The sequence below is a fragment of the Astatotilapia calliptera genome, chromosome 18 (assembly GCF_964374335.1).
Source record: "Astatotilapia calliptera chromosome 18, fAstCal68.1, whole genome shotgun sequence".
In the NCBI taxonomy this organism is placed as follows: domain Eukaryota; kingdom Metazoa; phylum Chordata; class Actinopteri; order Cichliformes; family Cichlidae; genus Astatotilapia; species Astatotilapia calliptera.
The window spans coordinates 16,559,585-16,583,349 of NC_137439.1; the positions used below are offsets into that span (position 1 = coordinate 16,559,585).

A 23,765-nucleotide genomic window follows, 5' to 3' on the forward strand; every position below is an offset into this window, starting at 1 on the left:
TACCCTCTTTCAGACCAATTCAAGGCAAATGCAAACACTACTCTATTATGACCAGTAAAGAGCATTCCAATGGTATCGCACCAGTCGGAGCTGAACCTAGAATGACGAGGGATTACTTAGAAAGGAGAATGGCCAGTGTCTGAGTAGTAGGATGAGACGGAGATGTATAGATGGAAAAAAAGGTGTCAAGAAGCATCTTGAAGGAGCAAATGTTTAGGTTTTCCAATATGAAAATGTAATCAATAGAAGTTTGTGTTGAAGGATTTTTGCCGGCAAGTGCTTAGGCAGTCAGGTGAACGGCTCGAATAGAACTTTCACTCAAAAGAATGGGGTTCAAGTCTATGCATTTTATTTGTTTTGATATGGGGTTTTTCTCCCTGTCACTGTGTGGTTAGGCACCAAAACTACATGCTTAGATTCAAGAAAAGAAATACTTATTAACATACACTCTTTTACCAGTTTGATTATAATCGTAGAAGGCTTCTTTGGCAGCAAGCCCTTGAAGCTACATTCCTGTGCAAAAAGTGCCAGTTGCACCACGTCTTTATGGTAACCTTAAAAAAAATAAATAAATCAGACACGTTCATGTAAATAACTGAATGAGTCATGTCATGACAGGGTCATGTAAGAATTTCCATGAGGGATTATTGTGTGTGCTTGCAGTAACAATGATCAGGGTTGAACTAATGTTAAATAAAAGCTTTGAGGACAAGGAAGAAAATCATTCCACTAGCTTTGGAAAAAAAGTTTCTATATTTATCCAAGATAAAACCCCCAAAATACAAAGCTTAAAGCAATACAGAGTACTTGATATTTGATGATTAAATAACTCGACGTGATCAAAAACTGTCAAACCAAAACACCAGTGTCACATGAGCAACCTTCTGAATGAAGAAGTTAAAACCTGAGGCTAAAGTCTGTTACACTGATTAGAGTCCATCCACAGTCTGTTTGGCTGTTCAAGTAAATAAGGTCTTGAGGGTCTGTCAAACTGCTGTAGAGCACTCTGTCCACATTATGCATGTTTGAATCGGGGGTGGGGGTGGGCACGACATTAGTCGTCCGAGTCTGTGTCATGGCGCCGCCTGTGGCTTTGTGTGGCACCAGCAGGGGCCTTCTTGTGGCTGGCAGGGTTGCGAGGGACAGGAGATCCTCCATCAGAGGAGTCTGTGTCGTGCCGCTGCCTTCGATGATGGGGGTTGGAGCGCTGTCGCTCAGCCTTTGCTCCCCCCCTTGAGTGGCTGTCATGGGGTCTGGCTCCGCTCTGACTAACGTATGATGGATTATGATGATGGTGGTCCTTTCTGTGCCTAAAAAGTACAAGGAAACAAATAGTGTTGGGATTAATGCTGTGAGGGTATGGAAGAATAAACGGCACCTGCAAGTGGAAATAACTGGCTATTTTTTTTGTTTGATAAAATTGTGTTCAAGGTTATTGTTATTCTTTTCCTATCGCACAAGTTACTGAAGCACATAAATAACAATGTTTAATCTGCCTCTTCAAATATTGAAATATAAAGAAAGTCTTGTGACGCATGCACCCCATATATAACACAACAAGTGAAGTTGTTGCATGTAAGACAGTGCCTCACTGCCCTCTAGTGCTGACACAACAATTTGGCTCCCAACAAAAAGACTGCAATGTAATTTAAAAATATAAACAGGGCTGCACATAAGTGGTTCGCTATCAAAATAAAAGATCCGCACCAGATAAGTTGTAACGCACGTTTGCGTACATAAGATGTTCTGGATGAGGACAGACATTTGTTTAGAACTCTTAAAGATGTCGAAGAAGCAAGCTCCGTAAGCAAATACTTTGGTGTTTCTTAATGTAAACCTCGTTCACCCATTCACACACCTACTTGAGGAAGTGCTTTTTTTTCATGCCTAAGCACTTTTAACCTAATACACACACGCTCACATTCCGATGGACGCATTGAGGGCAGACTGGGGTTCTTTGCCCAAAGATACTTCCAATTAGAAGTGGGAGCAGCCAGGGATTGATCTACCTCCACAGCCCCCGTCTTTAAAAACACGATTCTAAAAACATATTTTGAGTTTGGTCCAGACTCACGCTGAATAGTGTTTGAACGTTAAATGCAGAAATAAACCAACCTCTTCCTGTTGTCCTCAGAATCGGAGGAGGATGAGTCTCTCCTTTTTCGTTTTTTCTTTTTTTCCTTTTTCTTTTTCTCCTTTTTGTTCTTTTTTTCTTTGTTTTTCTTATTACTGTCATGCCTTCAGAGAGGGAAAAGAAAGTAGTGAAGATTACATTTCAACAAATTACATTATTTTTTCATTTCAAATGTATTATTATCAGTATTATTATTATTTACACATTCTCATTCATTTGTTCACTGGCTATTATTAAAAGAAAACTTAAGAAACTGGATACAGGGTCAGATTTTGTCCAGTAAATCTAAAAGTTTGTGTGTCTGCAACATTTTACAAGTAGTAATTATCCAGTCTCACCTCTGTTCCTCCACCTGTTTTACTGCACTCTCATTTGTTTTTGTTGCTGAAGCTTCTGTATGACCTTCAGTCCTGACGTGCTGGACAAAAAGCATTTCTTAATTTTTGCACAGAGTGTAAAATGCCTCAAAGCAGAGTAATGTCTAAGCACCACTACCCCAAAAAAGGTAATAACACAATCTTACTGTAAAAACCGGCAAGCCCATTTTAGCAACTTCCTTTTCTTTCTGGGACAGGACCATTCTCCGAGACCCTGCACTGCAGAAGGAAACATTGAAAACACAATAAGACACTTTAGAATCAAAACATTGAGAAAAGAAGCTCTTTTGACACCACTTTTTCCATGATGACAGTTTACATTTTTGCTGACTTATCAAATACACTAACTGGCCACTTTGCTAGGTACGCCCGTTCAACAAATATCTAATCAACCTGTCACAAGGCAGCAACTCAGTGCATTTAGATGTGTAGACATGTTTAAGAAAATGTGCTGAAATTTAAACTGAGCATCAGATTGGTGAAGAAAAGTGACACTGAGCAAGGCATTGGTGTTGGTCCCAGATGGGCTGGTCTGAGTTTTTCAGAAACTCCTGATATACTGGGTTTTTCCAACACAACAATCTCTAGCGTTTACAGAGAATAGTTTGTTTTGGGGTTTTTTAACTTAAAACATAAGATATCCAGTGAGGTACTATCATGCCAATATAGACCAAGATCTCTGAGGAATGTTTCCAGCATCTTGTTGAATCTATAACACGAAGAATTAAAGTATTTCTGAAGGCAAAATGGCGTTGAACCCTAATAACCCCCAACGAACTAGCAAGGGGGTACCTAATAAAGTGACCAGTGAGTGTATGATTAATTTAAAACAAGAGTCCCTGATAAAGATTAAACTACCTTCACCTTCAGGTTCTACCTTCACCTTAGTGATGCATACTGTCCTTTTAACAAATATTCATTTATTTTTATGTTGTTGCTTTTCTAGATTTATTTATTTTACTCCAAAAATAAAGCACCTTTAAACATCACTGTTTCATGTGGAAAAAGCAAACATAAAAAGAAGTCACCTGGAGCTTCCTAAACCAGAAACACGGTCAACATTTCTCTCGTCGCCATCAGCCTCGTCCCTCCTGCAAACCTCTACAAGGTCCTGCCATAGAAAGTCAAATAAAAATTCACATCACTAAGCTTTTGAACAATAGCAGATTTTTTTTTTTAAATCATTCATAATTTAAGTCACACACCTCTTTGGTTAGACCAGTCGGTTGTCTCTTTATATTCTTGTGCCCTCTAAATTGATAATGGAAAATGAGAAATTACTAAACTGGTCAGTTTAAACTTCCTGTTTTATCTCTTTTATGGGAAGTTGTACATACAGTGCAGCCATCAACGCTTCTTCCTCTGCTGCCTTGACAGCAGCAAGTTCCTCCTCTCTGGACAAAGGTGCACCACCCTTTTTGTCCTTTGCATACCATGTCAGATCTTTGCCTTTTTGCCAACGCCCCACTGGTGCCATCAAGGAGTTACCTGGAAACAGAGGAAGTGATGACACGTGATAAAGATTACGGATTCCAGAACATGATGTATGATAATTTCCTTTTCATTCTTAAGTAGGGCTGTGCGATATGACCATATCCAGATAAAAAACATCTATCGTCCGATAATGATATAAATAACAAAAATTTATCATTTTCTGTAAATTCTGTGAATCTCAGGTAGCTGAAGTGTTTCCAGCTGGGCGTTGTGTATCTGGAGTCGAGTGTTTTACCGATGCATGAAACTACACATTTTTAGACATAGGTTGTAACGACCGCCGTTTTCTTTGCGAGTATTTATTACAGGGCTGCTGCAGGGAAAAGCCTGTTCTAATGTTTAAGTCTGAGGTTTATTCAGTTTATTTTGAAAACTCTCAACAGGATCTTGAGCTTTATTGTGAAAGGTTTATGTTTTGGGCCATAGCATAACACTGAATGAAGCCAGTGTTACAGAAATCCAGATGGTGTCAACATTGTTTTTTCCCCAAATAGTCAAGAATTGTGCATTTTTGTTTTGAAATTATTTACAGTACGTATAGGAGGGTAAAGTCAATTAAAACAATGTCTTGTGTACACACGATAATTGTGTGTGTACAAAAATGTGCACAAACACAAACTTTAATGGATTTTAGGGGCCCCTCACTAAAACGACTTATTCATTAGTCATGGCAAAGATGATGTTGGTATTGTTAGTATTGTCCCTTTTTTAAGTTTCCTTATTATGTACAACTTAAAAGAAAAAATACTTTTTTTTTATCTTTCTATTAGCATCCTCCCCTCCACAGCCACGTGTTTAAACAATATATTTTAACATATGCTGATAACATCATCTATAATGAGGACCTTACTGTACAATAATATTAATGTGATGCTTTTCCATGAGTGCTTTTTAAAATGCACGTTCCTGAACAATTTAAGTAGGGTTACTTTTGGGAGTCCTATTTTTCATCGGTGGTGGCCGCTATGTAGGCTAGCTGCTGTTGGTTTGCTGGGCATGCTGGCAACTGTGTAGGCTCACATAACGGAGAGACTACGTGTCTGTGCTCAGGGGTGGGAGCAATGAAAGCTAGGACTTGCTTTGTGTAGACTGAAAGACAAGGCGAAAACCCAGCCATTAGACCCATCCAGACTTCGTGTAATGAGGGAAACGACAACAAAAGGTATGGGAGAGTTGCATGTGAGGCCGTGGTGTGCGTAGTTTAAGAGCTCAGTTAGAGCGATATGAGCAGCACCGCATCTGGTTGCTGCTGATAGCAGACAGATGGCTACGATCTCCTGTACTTACCGAGATAGTTTTCTCTGTGTTTGTCGACTTTCACTTCATTCCAGTTGAACTGGTCCTGACCTCCCCGTACACCTCCAGATCTCGAGGAACCGAACATTTTAATCGGGTATCTCTAAAAGTTAAGGCAAAAACAACGTCCTGTTAACGCGAAGAGCTAACTTTTAGCCACGTTAGCACATGACCCGCGCGACCGGCTAGGCCTTCAGCTAACACTCATCCGGGGAGTTTTTGTGGTAAGTTTAAATTCCCTATGGTTACTAGGACCTGTTGGTGAGAGGCTTGCTTCTTAGTGGTAATGCTTCCTTTGCCTAGAGGCAAACTGCTTCCAGTTTCCCCAAGTCTCCGCAGAGCGCAGGGGAAATAGTTTGTTTAAACGCTAGTTAGCTTAAAATCGTTAATATGCGTCTTTAGGTTATAGTAATTACTGCCAGCCCGCGCACATGTCGGTACTGCCGCTTTTGAAGAGGCTGCCTGATTCCAGTTGAAAGCATACATGCATTCACAATAATAATAGCTTTAAAATATCAGCGTCTTCGTCATTATTTGTTTGGCTAATGTTGCTAAAAGCCCTGCTTTTTCAGCATTCTCTCGCGCGCATTCTTGACGCTCGTGAACGTCACTTGTTGGTGTTTTGGCCTGTGGTGATGACGTAGGCAGCACGGGTATCTTTAATGGCTCTCGCGGTGAAGACTCGGAGCACAGCAAGGGAGGGAGAAGACACGCAGGAGACGGTGCTTTAAGTTGTGGATTAACGCTATTCCTGTCCCATAATGAGACATTTTTCCAGGCTATTTTCAGGTAGGAATGAGGACGTTTGGTGGGGTTTTCTGCTCTCTCCAAATTGCGTGTTGTGTCACGATATCTGAGCGTGCCATTCATTCCTGGAGTCCCATAAGAGAAGAAGATGGTTCATGTGTTTACCAGAGTGTTTTAAATTAACATGGCTGACACAATGTTACCTGTGGTTTAATTGTTAGGAAGTCTGGTTTGGGATGTGTGATTCAGGCATGGAATAATGGTAGAAGTGCATTTAAGCCTATTTTAAATCCCCATTTCACTTCCAACAACTTTAATTTCTTATTACAATAATGTCAGTTTTTATATGATTATAACATACAGACTTTGCAGTTCCTGTGTGCTATATATTAACATCAAATGCATATGAGAAACAGATGACGAGGCCTCACTATGTGAAAAAGATACGAACTGTTTGTCCTCCTGATTAGAACAAAGCCACTGTTATCTTGATGTTACATAGTGTTAGGGCGACCAGATGTCCCCTCTTTTGTTCTCCTGCCTTTCACACATCTTGAGACAGCGTCCCACATTTTGGCTGGGGCTGCAGGACACACACTTTTCTAAACTCTGGGCCTTACCCAGTAAATATGAAGGGCAGGCTTCTTATTACAGTCAAATTAAGTAAACCATCTAATGTTGGGCCCATCAGCGAAAATTACAAATTCCCCCCCCCCCAAAAAAAAGCTATAATGGAAAATACTATAGAGAAAACGAAGCAGCAGCTAAATTGTGTGTGTCATAATCGCCTAGAAACTGCTGAGAAAAATGTATACCAATTTGTGGATCCCTACAGAAACTGACAGACTGTTACCAGACAGAATAGAAGCTGAACTAAGAGAAGATACAGAAGTGTATATAAAGCTTTCACGTGGTGCAAAAGCTAACTTTAGCTGCCTTTTATCCTTATTGTGTTTACTTAGTAAGAGATTTGGAAAAGCTGCACTAATCTATTTGACTACCTCCCGTCATTGTTTTTCCCCACGTTTAGTTTGTTGTATCTGTTCACCCAACATCCTGTGTATGGTATTACAGGATTGTTACAAGATGGACCAAAGCTTTGTAACTTATTTTTTCCAGCTACATTTTCCCAGTTCAATTAGACATCAATTAGATTTTTTTTCAATTCAGTTTTAATTTTATAGCACCAAATAACAACAGCAGTTACCTCAAGGTGGTTTGTATTGACATACTCATTTTTGTTTTGTTTTGGGGCTTTTTAGAAAAATTCCAGAGACCAGGGATATTATTATAATGTCTTTTTAAGCCCATATAAGAACCAAATATGCAAAATATCAAGAAATATTTGCTTAAAAGGAGGCTGCATAAACTTTCTTTAAAGAAAAATATCCAGATTTTTATTTCTTGTAACGTTCACACTGAACATGAAGCGGATTGTCTCTGACTTTAAAAATGCAACATTGCATGTGATTTTCAAATCGCGCTTCAGGAAATGATTGCATTACATGCAATTTAGTGCACGTGGTTAAAGTCAGGCGCCATGCAGCTTCCAATAAATGCTGTGTGTTGATTATAAACTCACATGGCTCTCATTTCCTCTCATGCTGCTCAGTTTATGTAGGAAAGGTGTTCTGTGTTAATTATTTTAGTGTCTTGTGTTCTTACTTAAAGGGTGCACGCTATGCTCTTTACTGCTTGATAATTTCATACTTGGACTCCGCTAGAGTGGCTTTGCATGATTTACAGTCTCAGTCCAGCCCTGCTGGATTAAATAATCAAATATTAAACATAAAATCCTATAAATTATTTAAAGAATCCAGTTTTTATAAAAGGAACTCCTACATCCTTTTATTAGCCATGATTCTGTTTATGGGAAGCATTTGAAAGATGATGGAGGAAAACTGCTTGGAAATCAGAAACCTCATAATAATGTGAATTTTATTCTCTGCTCTTAAAAGATCACACGAGCATCCAAACATGCAGATCAGTTTACTTTTGCTTTCATTTTAAAAGATTGCTTAGACTTTATTGGGATTCAGACACCTCACCTTGACGTAGTAGTGTAGTTAAAACTAGTGTTTTAATGCCTTTTATTATGCTGTGTTATCTTCTTTACTAGGTTCAGTGTTTTTTTCGAGACACTTTGAGTGTCTTGTAATGAGAGGTTGTTTGAGCATTAGGGCTGAAACCAAAATGCATACATGGCTGCATTATAGCAAGTCACTACCAAGTCATAAGATATTTAAACTGAATCATAAGATGGAACTTTAAAAAAAAACTAGTGCAGTAAAATTGGCCCTGCCCACTCCCCGTCTCTCCACCCATCTGCTTTTAAACACAATCTGCAGACACACAATCGTTCCCTTCCTGTTGACTTGATTTTCCTGTCTGCGTCAGCTCTGTGTGTTTTGAGGTAAGGGGGTTAGGAGGAACGTGAGACTCATTGCTTAATTCTTTACTTTTGGTTGATAGTCAAGCAATTTGTAATAAAAGAAATGTGATGTAACAGGGAAGAAAAAGAGAGATGTAGAGAAACAAAGAACTCTGACTGCCTGCTCACAAGATGTTTGCAGATTTTAGTTTGAAGGCTGATGAAGGTGTAGTTTGAGTAAATAAAAATATCTGTTAATTAAATTTAAGATAATTTCCTTTTCTTTCTGACACTCACAACCAGAGTTGGGTGCTTCAATTAGTAGTTGTTCCTCGACAGCACTATGGTAACTTCACAGCTTGCTTACCAGTTGATTGCTTTAGCTCTCCTGAGGGCTGTTTTGCTCTCATCATGGTTTTTTTTTTTTTTTTTTTAAACATTGCTGGCTTAGCATTTTATGGCGTGTCCCTCACCTCGCCGAGGCTTCTCTTTACCTGCCTTTTACTAACAAAAGAAGCAAAAACCCTTGTGACTGCACAGAGTAAAGTTGGTCCAGTGATGACTCATATTGTGTGGTTACAGATTTGCTCTGCAGCCTCGCCCATTTGTTTCCTATAACAAACCACACTCTTCTTTTCCGCTGTTATTTCAGTTATGGCTGGACCCAGGCCCGTGGTGTGTAGTGGCCCATCAGGGGTGGGAAAGAGCACTCTGCTGAAGAAGCTCATGAAGGAATATGAAGGTGTCTTTGGCTTCAGCATCTCACGTAAGTGTGTCTATGTCCCTGTAAAGAATTTCACATTACTTTTAATATTTATTATTTTGCTGTTGAGGTTTGTTAGTCATGAGTAAAGCTTTTATTTTCTCCCTAAGCGAGTAACAAATTGTTGCAGCGCCAGATTTTTAAACTCTAGTGTGACAGAAGTGTCTTTTCCGTTCTCAGATACGACAAGAAAACCCCGACCTGGAGAGCAGAACGGCATAGGTACGGCATGTCACTGCTCTTTCACAACCAATGAACCTGAAAGCAGGCTGATTAAACAGTTGGATTTTTTTCTCAATTGTCCTTTTTTTGTGTACTTTCTTTCTTCTTCTTCTTTTTTCTTTTTTCCTCCCGGGTTTCAGATTACCATTATGTTACGCGGGATGTGATGCAGGCAGGCATCGACAATGGCGATTTTATTGAGAGTGCAGAGTTTTCCGGGAACCTGTATGGGACGAGTAAAGCAGCTGTCCAAGAGGTCCAATCCAAGAACCTCATCTGTTTATTAGACATTGATATGCAGGGTGTGAAGAACATCAAAAAGACAGACCTCAATCCAATGTTCATTTCCATCCAGCCACCATCCATGGAAATCCTGGTAAGCACATAAGATTTGAAGTGTACACAGCACGTGTCTGTAGTTTCCCATTTTTGCCACCAAACAAGTGGGTGTTGTCACCAGTTAAATTTTGCATCACAGGGATCAGGTAAAACGGGTTTTGGCTTCTGAATTGCTTCTGTAGGTTGAACCTGTTCTCTTGTTTCAGGAAAAGCGTCTAAGAGGCAGAAAAACAGAGTCGGAGGAGAGCCTCCAAAAGCGTTTACAGACAGCCAAAATCGAGATGGAGTTTAGTAAGTAGCTGTGATTTGCTCTCAACAGATCAAAGTTACAAACTATAAATCTGCACGTCATAACCGACCATGAATGGATCTCTTTCTAGGCAAAGAACCTGGTGCGTTTGATGTTATAATCATCAATGATAATTTGGACGATGCTTATGCGAAGTTGAAAGACGCTCTTAAGGAGGTGAGTTACGATTTCACAACACACACTTTCTATTTATTTTTTTGTTTTTTGCAATCTGTCAGTTTAAAGTTTGGCAATTAAAGTTTTAACATTAACTTTAAATGTTATGCCAGGAACACTTTTAATTATTCAATGTATTTTATTCTAAACTAAACATCCGAATAGGGATATTTACTCTGTCTTCAAAATGACAAAACTGTGATTTATAAACAGCAATAAGACGGAGATGTTCTGCAGTTGAATAGGAGCATGTCAGCAAGTGCATGCAATTTTTGTAACAAACAGGTGGAAAGTGCAAATCTGTTGCCATCTGCATACAAAGAAATTCACATTAAACAGAAATTTGATGTTAACTGTTCACATTCAGTCCACCAGGACCTCATGGAACCTCTGAAACAAAAAATCTATCTAAACTTTATGAATCTGATGGCAATCTAATCAAACTGTCACCAAATTGAGAATGACTGCAGTCATTACAGGTTTCAATCATTTCAGAGAGGTTTTAAATTTATAGTAAGCCCTCTGTACTAGTTGGACTTGTGTAAAATGCATTTAACCTTAGATGTTTGTCAGAAAGATGTTACTAAAAGTTGATGAAGAATAAACCTTTATTGAATCCCGTTAGCTCAAAGGATTTTCGTCCGGTATGACTGGTAGGTTATGGATAAGAAAAATATTGGAACCACATCCTATAAAAAAACTACTTGCAGCCAGAGTGATTACTGTTCAGCAAACGTTGCATAGGCTTGCTTTCATGTTCTTAGTCTGTTCTTAGTTTCTTGCCACAGATCGATGTGTTCCCTGACTAATTATAAAACCTTTTTTCTTTTTTTCTTTTTTTTCCTGCAGGAAATTCATAAGGTCAAGAAAGTGTCCTCATAGGAGAAAGCAGCATCATGGTCGTCGCTCAGCCACTCCACCGACACACAATTCCACTCTTGTACATTCCCTCAGATGGTGGTCTTTGAAACTAGGACAATTTCCTTCAGCAGATATACAAAAAGTTTTTTTTGTTAGAAGTAGTTACTAATAAATAACTTAGTGTAAAGTGGGACATTTTTATTTAATTTTTTTTACAAACAAAGTGCTTTTCACATTTTATTTTTACACTGAAGAGGAGACACCCTGAGAACTCTTACTTGAAGTACAACTGGCATGATGAGCGGGAACAATTTGATGCAGACAGAAAATACTGTGTGCAACCGTATTCTTTTGCAGAAGTACAATTCATTGCATCATCTGGACAGACTGGTTTTTCAAGGATTAGGGGTTTTTGTTTTTTTTGTTTTTGAGGGGGGTGGGGTTTCTTTCAGTCTTTTGCAACCAGCTACACTGTGTTGATGTTTAATGTCTTAGATGCAGTGAAATACACAAGTGATGGTCAGAGTTAGAGATTAAAACCAGCACTCGGGCCCCCTTTAAAATTTGGTAAGTAGGTTTGGGCAGTATCTTAGTATCGTGTGGTACCAGGCTTTTTTTTTCTTTTTCTTTTTTTAGACAGAGTACTTTCTGTACTGTTAAAAATACAGACACTCCTTTGTGTTATGCTTATGTGATGTATTTAGGTCATATTGTAGTGCACAGCACTCGTCAGAGGGCAATTACTTCTGATTAACAGCTGAGCTGAGTGAGCTGTGAAACATGGCAGTTGCAAATGTTGGGGTGGATTTCGAGTTTAGTCTCATCTCCCTAAAGATAAACAGTTTGTCATAGTTCAAAGTGAGCACCACCTGCCTGTACTGAGTAGTGTTGCTACGCTCTGGCTGTGTAGTTAAGCCATTTATTCTGACACAACTGTGCATTGTTAAGATCAAAATAATCAGGAAAGCTGATTTTATTTTATTTTTAATTTGGCAGATAGCCGCTTAACCTAATCGTGAATCAGTGTTGTGTTCTGATAATGTTCATGAGTTTCATAAACTAATATTTTTGGTGCCAGCTAGCAAGGGTGAGAGAGATTAAGCATTCAGCCAGCTAATCTCTCACCCTCCTACCTGAAGTGTCATCTGTCATCATCAGCTTTTAGTTTATTTACACAAATGTAATCGTAGACTTGGTGAAATGTGAGGAAGGTAAGAAAGACTATTTTGGCCAAGCCTATCAGGAACATGTGGTGACTCTTTACTTTTAGGGGATATACCTTTGAAACAGTAACATTATTCCAGAGTTAGTAAACGCTTTATTTTTTTATTATGTTATATAACTTGCCAGGTAATGTCCTGGTTCCTTACACTTTGTTTGCTGGAAAACTAAATACTGCTGTGCTCATGTAGAATTGAATCCCATCACAGAGTTAGAAACAGTACAACTACATTGTATTCTTTTATAACACATGTTTATTTAATGTTGTACATTTGTGAAAACTTTATATTGTGTAAGTTTCAGCTTTAGCTGTACAGTAAAATGACAGCAAATTTGTTGCTTTTTTTTTATTGCTTAGAATTGAGAAAACAGTAAATATTTTAAAAATCTCCATTTTAGATTGGATAGCCAATTATGCCTAAATCATTATATTCCTGTATCTTGTAACATTCATTCCTTTGCTCAGAGTACTTTATGTTCCTGATTCTACTATTTAAATTCAAGTCTCACAAATGTTACATCATGCTGAACAAATACACGAAGGCCTCTTTAAAACCAAACTAGCTGTTATAGGAATGTGCTTGTTGTAAACATGTACTCAGCACTATGACTTTTATGTTGAAACATCAGTAAATGTTACCATACAACAATGCAGAGTTTGTGCTATATAAAGAAATTACTACAGAAGCTAATTATGTGGCATATTTGCAGTACTTTTATTCAATTGAACACGTTGTACTCAACCATGTTTTGTCCAAAACTACACATGTACAGTACAAGCAAGTACAATCAGTTTGTGATTTAAAATTATTACATAAAATCATCCTTTTAACAGACACCTTTTGATCAACACAAACACCACACATGTTTAATTAGGAAGTTACTCTAGTTACTTTTAAATTGCACTAAAAAGTTAGTAAATTTTGTCAGCTGAAGTACTTTGCATAAACATCTGCGCTCAATCAAATATAGGATGACAACTGGTTATTCTAGAGAAACACATCTGTCTTGGAGAAGCAAATACATGCAGTCACTCATCTACATATTTGTCACTTGCATAGGAATATCCCTGTAACAACCTGAGTTTACAGGCTGTTTCACCGCACTAGCAGACACAAATGCCAAAAAAGTTGAGTAAAAAATTCAGTTGATGGTAGGAACTTGGAAACAGGCATCTGTTCACCTACCAAATGATTTGCTCGCGCAAATGTCGTGTTTATAAACTGCTCACTAAGGAATCATTCACAACACCACAAAATAATGTAGTAGAGATTTGTGATTCTCCAATTTGATTAACTAACAGCTCCTGAAACACAACAGTCCCCAAGTTTACACTACTTTTATATTCAGTGTTGTTTACTTGAAACATGCATCTCATTACCTCCCAATATTTCCAGCTCCAGGAATCCAAAGTGCCATAGCATGACCTGAATGGTACCAAAGTAAAACCTGAAAAAATATAAATCCTATTCATGTATGTTGCAATGGACTAAGGATTACATCTGGATCAGTTAATACTGGGGAGTAAAGCTGATCATTCAGCGTAGGTACACTGTTAAACATCATTGTAATTTGTTATCTCTCAAAAATGCATTTTATACCCAATAAAGACCAATAAAAAATAGACACTAGATTTCTCTGCAGTCACAAATTAATTATAACAATCATGCAAGTAAATAACTGTAATATGGTATACCAGTGGATTAACCATCACAGAAACATAAAACTTGTTGGTAATCACCAGTACTGTTAATTTAGGGAGCTGTGACATAAACCTTACACTGGGGGTGGCAGTCTCATAAATTTGTCAATCACTGTATGTATAACCAAAAAACATTTATTTTATTTAAAGACTTCAACTCACCATTAGATATGAAGGTTTTAATCAGTAAATGTCAGACCTTTCTTAGCTTCTGCCCATCATGCATATTGTACATCACACAACATGTATATCCCTATAGTTTCCATCTCATCTGTAAGAGACAGTAGAGTCTAACAGTCTGTCAAGAAAATATCTAAGGATGACACTATTATCTGATTGGCAGGCTAAAAATGGAATGGTTTGTCAAATGCAGTAAATGTTGCTCAGGTTACGATCTGTATTTTCATGTTTAGTGAATGTCCCTATTTAAGACTAAGAGGGTTTGTGATGCCAAATTAAATGTTTGCTTTTCACTGGTTCTGATAAAGGTCATCTCTAATTTGAAGAGTGACAGGATTGCCAACTGATGTGTAACCATAGGTCTGAGTTGACACTTTGGTTTTAAAACTCTGCTGCCTGCCCTCAACTCTCTGCACCTCTGAGCAGTACGAAGGCTTCACTTCCAGCTTTGCATGGCTCACTTGAATAGGCACATTCCTCTCCGCCCTGGACCGAGCCTCCCTGGCCTGCGGTGGGACAGCAGATGAGAAAAGGCTGCTGGAGAGATTCTCCCTGAACCGACTAAAGAAGCCAGTCCTTTGCCGGGGCACCACATCAGGCCGGCCCACGTTGAGAAGCACCGGCTGTCCCACTGTAGAACCGCCAATCTCTCTCTGAAGCACAGAGATCTCACAAGGCTTTTCGTTAACGTGTTGCGTGTGGGAGGAGCCATAAGTCTCTCCTTCCTCTGGGACGTAATCCTCCAAGTCCTCAAGGGTTAAAACACGATCTCCTTGTTTTAGGAACACAGGCTCTTGCTTTCTTGCAGATGTATCCTCCTCGTCATCGGGTTCAAAAATTACAGTTTGTTCATCATCCAGGTCGTCGTGATCTTCTCCAGCTGTAGCGAGAACAGAAGAGAGCTCGTGCGGCTCCCCAGAAGCAGACCCAGATGCAGCATCAGTCACCTCTTCCTCCCATGAGAGCGGCTGGCTGCTGATGTCTCCCTGCAGGTGGGCCTGTGCTTGCTCCACAAGCTTGTTGTTGGAATTGTTAGCATTTGGGTTTTCCACTGGAGACCTTTTGGGTCTCGAGGGTGTGCCTGCACGATCAGACCCTGCTGGCGAAATACCTCTCCTCCTGGACAACCTGGGAGACTTATTGACCTTATACTCGATGACCTCTTCTACTTCAACCCACCTGGGCTTGCTCTCTGTTCCCCTGGCTTCCGCCCCCTGGGGATCAGTAACATAGAGAGTTGGGATAGTGGTCTTTCTTGGAGTGGGCATCCTCCTTGTCCTGGCTGTAGGAAGCTCGGGGGTGGAAGTCTCAGAGCGGTGGACACCAGCAAGAGTCAAGCCAGGTGATCTGTGTCTTCTCATTCGAGGATTCTTCACCACGGTGGTTATAGTCTCCTCACTGGAATAAGAAGTGCATTAGGCCTATGTAAATAAAACCCACCTTGCTTGGAGTCTTGGATTTAAAAATAATATGATAGTAATAAGCTGCAGTAATTAGGCTGACAGTTGAAGTAGACAGCACCCTGATGAGAACAGCCCACCCTTTCATTATCCTTGTGATAGATTCCTTTTGCATCGAGGCTATAAATACTACACAATGCATACATGGAGCCAGAGAGGAAAAACACACACACACACACACACATACAGAAAAATGCCCCAAAATGCCCTATGATGGGCAATGTTATCTAATGATAAAAGCAATACCTACACAGATACATGAACCCCAAAACTGCAGTGGAACTTTATCTTAAAAGAACCCCCTTAAAGATTCCTAAAATATATATTATATAGAAATTATTTTATTAAAGTATACTGTAGTGTTAAGTTAAGAAAATCCAAGATTATTCAACATCCAACTATTCGATCTTACTTTGATCGTACTTACATGATGATGGTTTTCTTTGGTATTTTCGTCTCCTGCTCGGTAACTGTGGGAGGAACATGGACAAAGCATGATGGTTATTTTGCATTGCTAAAGCTGCACTCAAAGCATTTTCTGCTCAACAAAAACCACAAAACGTCCGAAAAGAGTAAGACTGTATGGATAAAGCCAGACTTGCTACCTTCAATGGTGATGGCCTGCTCACCAGAGCGAGCCACAGCGGAGGGGAAGACCAAGTCAGCAGCACACTTTGCACTGCCCAGACGGTTCGACAACTGAAATCCAACAGATATATTTTTAGAGTCATAAATGTAACTCACTGCTGCTAATTAATATCAACTATCTTGAAACTAATTTATAGGCACAAAGGCAAATGCATGACCTGCATTAAAATCTCCCCTCATTGACCCTTAAAAATAAAGGAAATGTTATTTTTGTAATTATCTGAGATATTTTCTTGTATTGAGACCTCTTACTGTAGAGCTCCAAATTCTGAACAAATAGATCTTAATAGTTTTAATGATCCTAATATATTTGGAGTACTTATGTCAATCATTTAACATTAAGTGTACAAAACTCGAGGTTCACGAGTCTCCCTGTCTCACATATTATAACTGCCCTCCCAGAGCCTCTTCATGCCAGACATTTCTTCCTCTTAAATGTATTTATTTTACTGTTACTTGCAACAGGGCTTTCAAATTGTTATATCTCTCTATGTAATGCTGTATGGTCTTAACCTTACTAAGTGATTGCCCAGAGATTATGTACACTCTGAAATGTCACAAAACGAATACAGATAAATGGAAATGAATTAGTCTAGACCAACCTCGCACTCATAGTGTCCAAGGTCTCTCTCTGTCAGGTTTTTGATTACCAGAACCAGAACGCCACTCCGGAGCTCACTGTAGGTCTGATATTTCTGCTGGTCAGTCAGCAGCCTGCCATCCTTGAACCACCTTGAACAGGGACACATGCAGAGAGGAGACAAGATTAGAGGACGGGGTTGATATTCAAAAAAAATTGCAAAACTGAATCAAAATGAAGGAAAGAAGAAAACATAAGGAAGGTATCCATACCTCACTTTGGGCTTGGGGGCGCTTTGTATTACACAGGTGAACTGAGCGTCCTCACCGGCAACAAAGATGGCATTCCTTATTTTATTTACAAAACGAGGAGGTACTAAAAGAAACACATGACAGTGTTTTATGTTTTAGACTATTCATCATTGTTCACAAGAAAAGTGTAATGAAGCAGTAGAAAAGAATACTCTTAGGATCATCCTATATATAGGTATGATGTGCCACTTACCCTGAACTGTGATCTTTCCCAGAGTACTGGCATTGCCAGCTGGACTTGTGGCAAAGCACATGTACTGACCAGAATCATCTGCAGTCATATTGTCCAGGATTAGTGTGCAGGAACCATCAGGGTCCTCGATGATGATGTGATGTGGATCTGCCCCCACTGCGCGTCCATCTGCATCCAACAAGTAAACAAAACCACTCATGAAACAGTCTTTGAATGTCACTCCACATGGCTAATAACCATAGAGGAAATGCCTCACCCTTGTACCAGGTAACCGCAGGTTTGGGTACTCCAGTAACTTTGCAAGCCAGCTTAACAGTCTGGCCCAGCTCTGCTGTGCAGTTTGCCAGAATTTCATCAAAATCAGGGGAACCTAGAAAATAGTTTGGTATAAAAAGCTGTGCTAGAAATTCCAAGCAATAGAGAGGTAAAGAAAAAAGTAAAACTGCATGGAGTCCCACTCACTCCATGCAGGCATGCTGTATCGCTGCTGCAGTTCTCTGAGGTCTCTCAGCCACGAGTTCTTGATGGTAACAGTTCGGGCTTGTAAGGTGTACTTCCTCACAGAATCCTCGCGCTCATGCCAAATCTCAAAGGCACGGTCATCACCCTCCACTGTCTCATTCACATCAATGTTATTCAGCTGAAACAAGATAAAGAAACCAACAAACATCATTTAGGCCGCTGACCATGAAAGAAAAGATGAAACTAGATTATGTTAAAAACACTTACCTTCATCATGTTCTTGAAAATATATGCTTGTGTATCAGTGTTGCTGTCTCTCTTGGGCTTGCAGATAATGCAGTAGTTCTTAAAGAGGAAGACGTGACGGTGGTGACCTCTAGAGGACGTTCTAATTCCAGGAGCACCCTCCCACACTTGGAAAGGCCCCTGGTGGGAGAGAGTAAGCATATGCAGACAGTCAAATGCTTATGTGTAATCAAGACCCTGCACAGTCGGCAGCTACGTGGTACCTGTCTAATTGGTTCTCCAAGAACTTCGAGGGTGGCAGGATAGTTCTCAATCATGGAGACATGGTGGGTATTCTCAGAACGCTGAGGGAGTGCAGACACCATTGCAAAAGCTTCTTCCAGCAGGCAGCAGTTCTGACCATTTCTTGCTTTGTTTCGAATGAGCTCCTGAAGATGTTGCAGCAGAAATTTCAACAAAACTGAAGTTACACTGATCGTGTACATAATTTAAAGGCTCTAAAAGCAAATGACTGAAAAGTAAATAACTGACTCTAAGATGATTGTATGCATGCACTCTATTACCTTCAGGAAGGCCTTGTACTTCTGAATCCTCTCCAGTGGCTGTTGGAGATAGGCATTTATGCTTCTTACTGGTGGATCTGCAGGGTCTGAATTAGCCTGTGCTGTGTCAGTATATTCCTGTTTTTTGGAGTTTAAAAAAAAAGATTTTAACAGTTGGCACATTTGTAATTCATAGTATAGCAATAACAATTCTGCTGTTACCTTAAAGAAGCTGTGCACAGTCTTGTCACTGATGGCAGATTCAGCCTGACTATGACCTACAAGATACTGAAGGTACTTCTCAAAGCCCTCCTTGTTCTTCAGGAAACACATGGCTATGTCATCATCAGTGTCGCAGTCATTCAACTTCGGAAGGAATGCCCTAAAAAGAAAATCATAAGAATGATGCATACTGATTATACTAAAAAATGGCTGAAAATAACATTTAAGAGGTGAGCTCACTTGTTATGGAAGGATTTGATATCATCAATGTTTCTGAAAATAGCCTCTTTCTGGCTGGTGACGTCAGGCGGTGCATCAGAACTGTCTGCATGCTTCAGGTGATGGGAGGTGAAGAATTCCACCTCCTTGACAAACTCTGATTCTCCGTTTATCAGTTCCTGGATCAGTTGGCTAGAAGCACGAATTAATAGTTTGTTATGGTTCTTTGGTTGGTTTGCTTTGTCACGACAAACATGCTTCACTTACAATAATTTTCTCTTGTATTCTCCTTCAGACACCTCTTCCACACTTGTTTCTGGAAGATCGCCAGCATCAGCAGACAGCTGTAATAGAAATTTTAATTTTTTTAAAAAAAATATTACCCAATGCGTGCAACATGCAGTGGCAAGCTGGAAGCAATTGTCTTGAGACATACTTTGAGTTTTTTGTCCAGGTAGGCCGGTGAGACCCAGCCTTGGCGGGATGGTGTCGTTTTGGTGGGTTTGGTCCGAACTAACCACTTGAGCGGGTGAGCCGAGTCCAAAACCTCAACATACTGTCCCTCTTTTAGAGAGATGGAATCTTTGCTCGCCACGATGGGGTTGTAATCAGCCGTTGCTACATAGATATCAAACATCTATAAAAAAATATATATATATGTGTGTGTATTAATAACAGGATTGCAGGGGGACTGGAAGCTATCCCAGCTGTCAGAGGGTGAGAGACAGAATACCAATCTGCCCCAAGGCTAACACACAGAGACATAACCATTCACACCTGTCTATGTATAAAAAAAAAACTTAATTGAATTTCCCTTTATTTCTTCAAATAAACTGCGCCATTAAAACTTTCATTTCCTTGTTTTATATAGTATCCTGCCATGGTGTGTCAGAATTTAATCGATGAAATTCTGATATAAAGGCCAAAAATTTATGAACATTATGAACTTAATGGAAATTTTTTTGTATCTCACCTCTCCCCTGGCGTCTCCTTCATCAGACTCAGAGGAGGAGTCAGCAATGAGGGAGGGAGGACGGGAGCGACCGTGATGAGGTGATGGAGAAGGTGTCTTGGTCTCATCATCACTGTCACCACCTGGTACGCGTAATGAAGCTGGAGCAGTAAGGAGGAAGTCAAAGGAAGACAGGTCAGTCGCACGGAAATGTCCAATTAGTATAATCTGTCCTTTAAACCTATGCAGTAGATATTAGTACCCACACTCACTCAGGTCCATCAGCTTAAATATATATTTAAAACCATAACTGTGTGCTAGCGTGTACCAGTGTTGTATTTACCTGGTCAATTTGAATTTTTCTGTATACTGAAGTAACGACATCGTTTTTACGATGCAAAAAATAGAGGGGAGAAATCCACAGTGGTTAATCATTCTAATGCTCTAACATGTATTACTGTATTAGTATCATGACAACATGCAGCTTCACTTTTATCTCAGCTCTCCACATACATGTCTGCTTGGTGAGCATGTATTCCACTTATACAGAAGCTTCATAGGTTATTGCAAAAACTATTTTAGTAACAAGAGAAAGGATGAGGAAACTCATTGAGGATGAGTAAGGAGATATAGAGGGCACTAACAGAAATAAAAGGGGATGGCTTAGCTGTTATTAAGCTGACACTGAAATAGAGTTGTTGTATAACTAAATATTTCTTGTATGTAAAAGGAAATGTAAGGAAAACTGTTTTATAAAGTCATTATTAATAGATAGAAAATATTTCAGTGGAAAACTGCAGAGTATCTGTGATGCTGATGCACTTGGGATACATACTGGCAGATTTGGGCCAAGATTTCATCCACTGGAGCACTTCATGATTCTGTAAACTGTCTGAATAACAAATTAATCATTTAATGAGTATTTATTTAGTGGGAGTGATAAACTAATGGGTGTAAAGGTGGTTAGGAAATGATGTCTGTATGAAGGAATGGGAGATTTTATGTCATAAATGCATAAATAAGCTAAAGCGTGCACTAGATAAGCACTAACATGGCACTAAGAAACATTCCTCGGTCAGGTTTGGTGTTCAGAAACAAAGGAAAGTGATAGCCAGTTCAGTATTTAAGCATTAAAGCATTCGGATTAAACATTTCTTAAACAGCCAGAATGAATTCAAAGAATTCAACCAAACCTGACAAGAAAATAACAGAGCAATGCAACAGAAGCACTGTATGCAACATAATCTATGATCCATACTTCAGTCTTCAGCATTAGTAACTACCAAATGCAGTCACTGCAGAGGGAATATGGATAGTTAACCTGCACATTTTTAGTACAACTACAGACACAAGGTAATTTAAGAGATTGAAGGTGTTGTGATCGTTCAAGTCATATAATTTAATGTTTGTTCTCCTGAGAATGTATGTTCTCTTGAGGTGAAACCTTTTGGGTTTTTTCTTTTTAATCTAAACTGTTTATGAGACTTGTTGAGAAGGAGCTAAAGTCCAATGCTAGCATAATCATTCATTTATCTTGGTTTAAACCAGACTTGAAGCCGGAATAGACCAGTTCTGAAATGCCTTATGGACATAAAGGTTTGTATTTTATAAAGTACGATGAACTCATTAGTCTCTGAATATTTAATGCAGAGCTATAATGGTCCACTTACCTTGGGTGATCTTGGCTGATACCATTTCAGTGATCTGAGAGGTGAGTTTCATGAGGAATTCCTCTGAACCTACTTCACCTAGGAAAGGCATTTTGCCCTCTTAAGGGTTGGCAAAAAGTAAAGAACACCATAAATATCTTAACATTTATTTTTATTCATTTATATATCTTATCAAAAATAAACATTACTGGGCCTGATGATTAGCTAGTACGTCTTACCTTTTCCTTTGCTAGTATCTTCCTGTGGAGGACTAACTGTAATCCCAAGAACCCTGAGCGGATTTCAGTATTAAAATTTGTCATGCATTTACATTTATATTAAATGTACTTACTACAGACATCTTTTTATGTGCAAGGCAATCAAAAGGTTTCAAAAATAACTTACTCTGAAGCCACTGTCTCTTTCTTGGGCTGAGGAGCTAGAGAGGAGGGAGAAAAAAAGAAGAAGGGTGGTTTGAAAAGTGCTCTGCTAAGTGTTTCTGATATAAGAAGACACTCATTTAACCTGTCATTTCAAAATAAAGTGTCTTGATGACGTTATTCTCCTTACTCTCATCCACCTCCAAGTGAGCAGTGCAGATGGACTGTCCAGCTTTATTTGTTGCAATGCAGGTGTAGGCACCAGTGTACTCTGTGCCCACGTCCATCAAGATGAGACTGTGGTGGCGCCCAGAGCTTGCTATTTTGTATCCTTTAGTGTCAGGCTTGATCCACAGGACATCCTCCAAAGATTCCTCCTTTAGCCAGTTGACCATGGGAGTAGGAGATCCTAAGAGAGAAGAAGGGTGATTATGGAGACTTTGTAATAATGATGCGTGGCAGATAGAGCCCAAAATCTAGACTTTCTTCTTATCTAGAAAAGTGTAGTAACGCACCTTCTACTTTCACAGACAGAGTGATGCTTGTTCCTTGTTTCACCTTCCTATTGCTGAACCTTTCAATAAAGCGGGGTGGCACCAGGGGCTCTTTAGGGTCTGTGAAAATAAAGTGTATAATGTGACATTTTGAATATATGGACATGTCTACTGAAAGTACATATACTTGTGCTGTGGTTTGTAGGATAAATGTTAAATTACCCTTTTTCTCTTGTGGTAAAATCTCCCCAGGACCTGTTGCAAAAAGTGTTGCAAATGTATAAAGTGTATCTCATCGTTTCATTTGAGATTTGTATTTTGTATTCAGGCACGTGTATACATACTCAATACTATCATCCGGGCAGAGGAGTAAGCAGAACCAGCTGCATTGCTGATGTAGACGGAGTACTCCCCCATATCCTCTTTTTTCACCTCCGTGATCTCCACGCCATGAACGTCTCTCTCTGCTAACAAATGAATTCTTTCTGAAGGTCGTAGAGGGTGGCCATCTTTGAACCAGTATATTCTGGGTTTTGGGAAACCTGGAAAACAACAAAAATTTGACAAACATTATTCTTAAATCATATGCAATGTTTTTAGAACACTGGGATGGATTAACAAATCTTTACTTTACCCTTTACTTTAAGCTGCATCTTTGCAATAGGTGAACCTGGACAGACGTGAACATCATGAAGCTCCTCCACAACCTGCGGTAGCTGATCATCTTCAGCTACAGACTCAAAGGTCTCAGTTTCCCTGTTGGAGGAGAGTAAAGCACAGCAGCTCCAGTATATCTATAACTGTATGTGAAGGCCTCAATATAAAGGTTTAGTTCATATAAATAAATAAATAAACATAAATAAATTTACCTGGACATGTATCCTTTGGCACTGACGTAAGAAGACGTCTCAGTGGCATCAGCAGCAGTGTCATAATCTGAGCTGCAAGACACTGATGGAGGAATTTTATTATAGTTTTATACAATGCTTAAGGTGTAAAGGGACTCTGCTTTTCTAAGATGTTGATTTATGGTTCGGAAATTAGCTTCATGCTTCAGTTAAATGCTACATCTGTATAGCTGTAGGTTTTGTGGGTTTGTTTTTGTTGTTTTTTTACCCCTGCCTAATATAAAGGCAGGGTGAGAAACCTGCCTTTATATTAGGGGAGGCTCAAGGTCCATCTCACATATTCTGCATGCTAGTTTTGCTCTGACTTTGTCTGAAGTTCTCTTCTG

The 23,765-nt window shown here is 39.4% G+C and overlaps 3 protein-coding genes across 6 annotated transcripts in view; 1 reads left to right on the forward strand and 2 right to left on the reverse strand.

Annotated features, from left to right (window-relative positions):
• Positions 1–327: 327 nt before the first annotated feature.
• Positions 328–5,431, reverse strand: c18h1orf35 (chromosome 18 C1orf35 homolog). The gene is made up of 8 exons (XM_026148959.2): positions 5,293–5,431; positions 3,849–3,999; positions 3,717–3,762; positions 3,540–3,622; positions 2,658–2,730; positions 2,473–2,552; positions 2,116–2,238; positions 328–1,310 (listed from the first exon to the last, which is right to left on the reverse strand). Exons 1-8 carry the CDS (start codon positions 5,387–5,389, stop codon positions 1,055–1,057), a joined length of 909 nt encoding a protein of 302 aa, XP_026004744.1. The 5' UTR covers positions 5,390–5,431; the 3' UTR covers positions 328–1,054.
• guk1a (guanylate kinase 1a) lies at positions 4,971–12,983 on the forward strand. 4 transcript variants are annotated; one of them, XM_080292902.1, is made up of 7 exons: positions 4,971–5,167; positions 9,072–9,185; positions 9,363–9,404; positions 9,545–9,780; positions 9,950–10,034; positions 10,124–10,209; positions 11,059–12,983. In XM_080292902.1, exons 1-7 carry the CDS (start codon positions 5,146–5,148, stop codon positions 11,089–11,091), a joined length of 618 nt encoding a protein of 205 aa, XP_080149028.1. In that variant the 5' UTR covers positions 4,971–5,145; the 3' UTR covers positions 11,092–12,983. The 4 variants fall into 4 exon arrangements, with proteins under 4 accessions (XP_080149028.1, XP_080149029.1, XP_026004749.1 ...); XM_080292903.1 differs by lacking the exon at positions 4,971–5,167 and adding an exon at positions 5,385–5,525; XM_026148964.2 differs by lacking the exon at positions 4,971–5,167 and adding an exon at positions 5,926–6,090.
• Positions 12,984–12,992: 9 nt separating this feature from the next.
• obscnb (obscurin, cytoskeletal calmodulin and titin-interacting RhoGEF b) overlaps positions 12,993–23,765 on the reverse strand; it is a 58,474-nt gene continuing 47,701 nt past the window's right edge. Inside the window, exons 58-83 of the mRNA XM_080292905.1 lie at positions 23,401–23,482; positions 23,166–23,287; positions 22,876–23,073; positions 22,754–22,786; positions 22,553–22,651; positions 22,228–22,446; positions 22,063–22,096; positions 21,897–21,949; positions 21,679–21,777; positions 20,844–20,900; positions 20,030–20,169; positions 19,493–19,693; positions 19,324–19,400; positions 19,078–19,248; positions 18,838–18,997; positions 18,637–18,753; positions 18,337–18,501; positions 18,095–18,253; positions 17,828–18,005; positions 17,622–17,735; positions 17,366–17,533; positions 17,134–17,236; positions 16,884–17,013; positions 16,239–16,332; positions 16,061–16,103; positions 12,993–15,571 (exon numbers count right to left, since the gene is read on the reverse strand). Of these exons, the coding sequence (XP_080149031.1) occupies positions 14,464–15,571; positions 16,061–16,103; positions 16,239–16,332; positions 16,884–17,013; positions 17,134–17,236; positions 17,366–17,533; positions 17,622–17,735; positions 17,828–18,005; positions 18,095–18,253; positions 18,337–18,501; positions 18,637–18,753; positions 18,838–18,997; positions 19,078–19,248; positions 19,324–19,400; positions 19,493–19,693; positions 20,030–20,169; positions 20,844–20,900; positions 21,679–21,777; positions 21,897–21,949; positions 22,063–22,096; positions 22,228–22,446; positions 22,553–22,651; positions 22,754–22,786; positions 22,876–23,073; positions 23,166–23,287; positions 23,401–23,482 (4,124 nt within the window). The 3' untranslated portion in view covers positions 12,993–14,463. The remainder of the gene's footprint in view (positions 15,572–16,060; positions 16,104–16,238; positions 16,333–16,883; positions 17,014–17,133; positions 17,237–17,365; positions 17,534–17,621; positions 17,736–17,827; positions 18,006–18,094; positions 18,254–18,336; positions 18,502–18,636; positions 18,754–18,837; positions 18,998–19,077; positions 19,249–19,323; positions 19,401–19,492; positions 19,694–20,029; positions 20,170–20,843; positions 20,901–21,678; positions 21,778–21,896; positions 21,950–22,062; positions 22,097–22,227; positions 22,447–22,552; positions 22,652–22,753; positions 22,787–22,875; positions 23,074–23,165; positions 23,288–23,400; positions 23,483–23,765) is intronic.

Bases quoted from the DNA above. Each gene is read 5' to 3' on its own strand.
- guk1a (XM_026148964.2), top strand. From the start codon at position 6,063: ATGAGACATTTTTCCAGGCTATTTTCAG. The intron at 6,091-9,071 runs GTAGGAATGAGG...CTGTTATTTCAG, and splicing joins TTTTTCCAGGCTATTTTCAG to TTATGGCTGGACCCAGGCCC. The intron at 9,781-9,949 runs GTAAGCACATAA...CTCTTGTTTCAG, and splicing joins CACCATCCATGGAAATCCTG to GAAAAGCGTCTAAGAGGCAG.
- c18h1orf35 (XM_026148959.2), bottom strand. From the start codon at position 5,389: ATGTTCGGTTCCTCGAGATCTGGAGGTGTACGGGGAGGTCAGGACCAG. The intron at 3,763-3,848 runs GTATGTACAACT...TTATCAATTTAG, and splicing joins GAAGCGTTGATGGCTGCACT to AGGGCACAAGAATATAAAGA. The intron at 2,553-2,657 runs GTAAGATTGTGT...CTTTTTGTCCAG, and splicing joins TGGGCTTGCCGGTTTTTACA to CACGTCAGGACTGAAGGTCA.